The following is a 4810-nucleotide window of genomic DNA, read 5'->3' on the forward strand; positions in this document are numbered from 1 at the left end:
TTTGCCCTAGTGATATACTGCAGATGGCCTAGCGGCTGATGACAGCTTCTGCTCCAAATGCATATTGAGTAACCATTAAACATAAACATTATTAAAATACGATATATATAAATATAAATAAGAACATGAGACATGGGTGGAGTGAAATTGGTTATCTTTATTATTGAAATAAAATAGCATGGTGGCGGAATAAAGAACGGCCACATAATCAGTGCACCCGCTCAGCTTAACGCATGTTCCTGCATGGGCCGATTGCCCTAACAACAACGTCACATAAGTGAGAGGTCTCCGCCTCCCAGACCTATGACACACCTAAGCTCCGCCTACACACAGCTACAACCACTGGGAGCCTGGCCTAAGGTTTGTGTTTTTACACTGGGAGCCTGGCCTAAGGTTTGTGTTTTTACACTGGGAGCCTGGCCTAAGGTTTGTGTTTTTACACTGGGAGCCTGGCCTAAGGTTTGTGTTTTTACACTGGGAGCCTGGCCTAAGGTTTGTGTTTTTACAAAACACTATTTTTATTAATTGTCTATACGCTTACTACAGTATGTTAAGAAATGTCCCTTAATATATTGATTTAATAATAAAATGCATTTTTATGGAGAAAAGTACACCCTTTAGCAATTGTAATATAAAAATGATATTGTTACTACTATATTAATGTCATCAAAGTTGTATATATATATTTTTATGTTTACAAAAAGTACAGCAGGATTGCCAACATTGTGGCTGCCCCTACCAGGAGGGGACAGCCAGATCGGCAAAGCAAGGGTGCATGTCCCGAATGGCGACGGAGCGGTGTGTGTGTGTGTGTGTGTGGGGGGGGGGGGGGGGGGGGGGGGGGGTTGGGTATTGCTGTGGCCACATGACAGCATAATTTTGGCTTTGGATTACTGGCATTGTGAAGCATGGTGCGGGGCCAAACTGAAGCAATTCGGCACGAATCGCGTCACCGCCCTCCCCCAATGGGGGATTCTCTTATAACCATGGTGGGGGTTGCCTGCCTTTCCGGGGGGGCCGGGAGCGAGTCGGGAGGGTAGGCAAGTATGAAGTACAGCCTTTAGGATTATTATAATTTATAATACACAAGGTTGTACACACAAGAATGACATACATTATGTACATGGCACACACGGGAATAACATATATGCATGGCACACACACGGGAATAACATATGCATGGCACACACACAGGAATAACATGTATGCATGGCACACACACGGGAATAATATGTATGCATGGCACACACACGGGAATAACATATATGCATGGCACACACAGGAATAACATATATATGCATGGCACACAGAGGAATAACATATATACATGCCACACACAGGAATAACATATATACATGGCACACACAGGAATAACATATATGCATGCCACACACAGGAATAACATATATGCATGAATCACACACAGGAATAACATATATACATGGCACACACACAGAGGAATAACATATATGCATGGCACACTCAGGAATAACATATATGCATGGCACACACACACAGGAATAACATATATACATGGCACACACAGGAATAACATATATGCATGCCACACACAGGAATAACATATATGCATGAATCACACACAGGAATAACATATATACATGGCACACACACAGAGGAATAACATATATGCATGGCACACTCAGGAATAACATATATGCATGGCACACACACACAGGAATAACATATATACATGGCACACACACAGGAATAACATATATGCATGCCACACACAGGAATAACATATATACATGGCACACACACAGAGGAATAAGATATATGCATGGCGCACTCAGGAATAACATATATGCATGGTACACACACACAGGAATAACATATATACATGGCACACACAGAGTAATAACATATATACATGGCACACACAGGAATAACATATATGCATGGCACACACAGGAATAACATATATGCATGGCACACTCAGGAATAACATATATGCATGGCACACTCAGGAATAATATATATGCATGGCACACACACACAGGAATAACATATACATGGCATACACACAGAGGAATAACATATGTACATGACCCACTCAGGAATAACATATATGTACATGGCACACACAGGAATAACATATATACATGATTGTACTATATTCTATGAGTGAATGCTGTGTTTCCCCCAGTTACACAGACACATAAGTGACGTTATGGTACTGCAGCAGGAACAGGCCAGGCTACCTCCTCATGTCATGTTTTGCTAGTGCCCGCATGTCTAAGGCTCATACACACTAGACAATAAATTGAACGATATGGACGATAACGATATTGTTATCATTAATAGCGTTCAATATCATCCAGTGTGTATGAACAATATCGTTAACGATGCGCACTCCCGCAAATCATTAACTATGTCTTTCATTGCCTGACCTTGCAGGGCAACCTGACAATATCGACAGGAACTGCAAGTTCAGGGATGAGGGAGGGTGACGTCACTGAACGATAACATTCAGTGTGTATGCCCAATGTCCTATTCACGGGAGAGCCAGAGCAAACAACACCAAACACTTAACAGTATTGCACATGGAGCATATCGTTATGTGTGTATGAGCCAGAGCTTCCCAGGAGCGACTTGGTGCAAGTAATTGGGGGTGGGGAGCTGCACAGTAACATCAGTGACTCCCTAATCGGTTACTTGCCCGGGCACCAGGGTTAGAGACACTGACAGAGAGGAAAGCAGTCTGCAAGCAGCAGCACAAATTGGAAGGTGCTGACAGAGCTGGCCAATGTTAACCAATCCTAAATCAGCCCCCTCCCCAGTTTATTTGCTGATTTATTTTGATCACTTCTAACAGGTGTTGACTCTCCCAGATATAGTTATACAGCCTTTCCATACACCTAATGCAGCATGTAGGGGCTCAGTGAGGATGGCAATGTAGGTGTGTAAGTGTCTGATGGGGTCAGACAGAGAATAAAAGGATATCTGTCCTGCCTCATAATCCAGGTATACCCTCACTCTGTCACAGGGGATATTGTCAGGTAACTGGATCCCTGTAATGTCATGTCTCACTGAGTGCTGATTATCATTCCTATACACACACCAGGACTTATTACTTCCAATGTGTGCCCAACCTCCTAACCTGGCTACACTGGGAAAACACATCCCCACCATCCACTGCTCTGATTTACTGACATCCACTTCCCAGTAATGTCGCCCTGAGGAGAATCCCCTGGTGCTTATTACCTGATTATACTGAAATCTATTTGCTGACATTAGACGATTCTGCATTGGACACGTGGATGCAGTTTTCAGGTCACATGATATATATATCTTATCACCAGCTGTGCTTCCATCCAGTAATAGGTCTGTAGCTTCCTGCACATAGCCCCCTGTATTTATACTTGTTATTATATCAGATACTGTGTGTAATGCCCCTAAGATGAGACCCACATCCAGATCTCCTGCACCATGGACCTGGTTGTCATGTCTCTCTGTGTCCTCAGTATCACACAAGTCACCTGTGTCTGGTTCCTGTAAGACAGTCACTGGGTCAGACATGTTACACAGCTCCTCAATGTGACGCATCTTCCTGGACAGCTCGTCCTTCTTTATTTCCAGCTGCTGGATCAGATCAGAGACTGAGAGTAAAACGCGCTGTTCCTGCCTGGAGATCTCACTCAGGACTCTCTTGTCCAGGTCTTCCAGCTGTCTCCTGATGTCTCTAAACAGGACAGTGACTGTCTCTGTTACACCAGCTGCTTTTCCCTGATCTCTCCAGCGCTCCTGCAGACTCTGGACTCTTTTCTCAGCCTCCTCTCTCTTTGTGGTCAATTTCTGCAGAACATTTCTCAGCTTCTCCTTCTCAGAGGCCTCATCCAGCGACTCCACCTGATGTCGTTTGGGTCCCCCAATCAGACAACAGGACACACAGATACAGGCAGCGTCCTCAGTGCAGTAATACTCCAGCAGCTTCTTATGGACGGAGCATTTCCTGTTCCCCAGAGAGGTGGTGGGATCACATAAGAGGTGTTCTGCTGACTTGCTGTGTACTCTCAGGTGATTATCACACAGAGAAGCCTCACACTGCAGACAGGATTTAACAGCAGGTACAGGAGAGTGAATACAGTAAGTGCAGAAGATCCCAGTCTCCTCCTGTTCTGGTCGGGTAGACAGGAAACTCCCCATTATGTTACACAGAGCAATGTTCCGTATCAGTGCAGGACGCTCCTGACACTCTGCTTTGCATTCAGGACATCTATAAACTCCAGACCCCTCCTGTGTATCCAGCACACGATCAATACAGACCCGGCAGAAGTTGTGGCCACATCTCAGGGTTACAGGATCTGTATAAATGCTCAGGCAGATTGAACAGTTCAGCTCCTGTCTCAGATCAGCAGACGCCATCGCTGGCAGCAGAAGAGGGAAATGAAAGTCTCTGGCACTCAGATACCAGTGGGTGTGTTTCATATTTACACAGGGCGAGGCTGAGTTTGTCACTAATGCTCCGTACACACAGAGCAATCAGCCAGCGATACGATAATCGCTGGCTGATTGTCCTGCCCCCTCCCTGGTGTGCTGGATGATCGATATCGCTATCATCCATATGTGCCCGTGCATCGCTGGTCATTGGCAGGCTTGTAGGGAGCAAAAGATGATTGATTTGAATGGTAACGATATGAACGATATCGTTATCGTTCAAATCGTGCATTAAAATTGCTCCATGTGTACGGAGCTTAAGAGTATTCGTACTAAAGCTGGGGTACACACCAAAAGATATATTACACTTAATGGGCGATATATCCATAGTATATCGATATGTATGTGAACA

At 44.6% G+C, this 4810-nt stretch overlaps 1 protein-coding gene across 1 annotated transcript; it reads right to left on the bottom strand.

The window, feature by feature from the left end:
- Window positions 1-843: 843 nt before the first annotated feature.
- Window positions 844-4386, bottom strand: LOC148473957 (E3 ubiquitin/ISG15 ligase TRIM25-like). The gene has a single exon (XM_088459229.1). It carries the CDS (start codon window positions 4384-4386, stop codon window positions 2830-2832), a length of 1557 nt encoding a protein of 518 aa, XP_088315355.1. The 3' UTR covers window positions 844-2829.
- Between the last annotated feature and the right edge of the window lie 424 nt (window positions 4387-4810).

The sequence above is a fragment of the Taudactylus pleione genome, unplaced genomic scaffold, assembly GCF_031769625.1.
Source record: "Taudactylus pleione unplaced genomic scaffold, aTauple2 ptg000903l, whole genome shotgun sequence".
In the NCBI taxonomy this organism is placed as follows: Eukaryota; Metazoa; Chordata; class Amphibia; order Anura; family Myobatrachidae; genus Taudactylus; species Taudactylus pleione.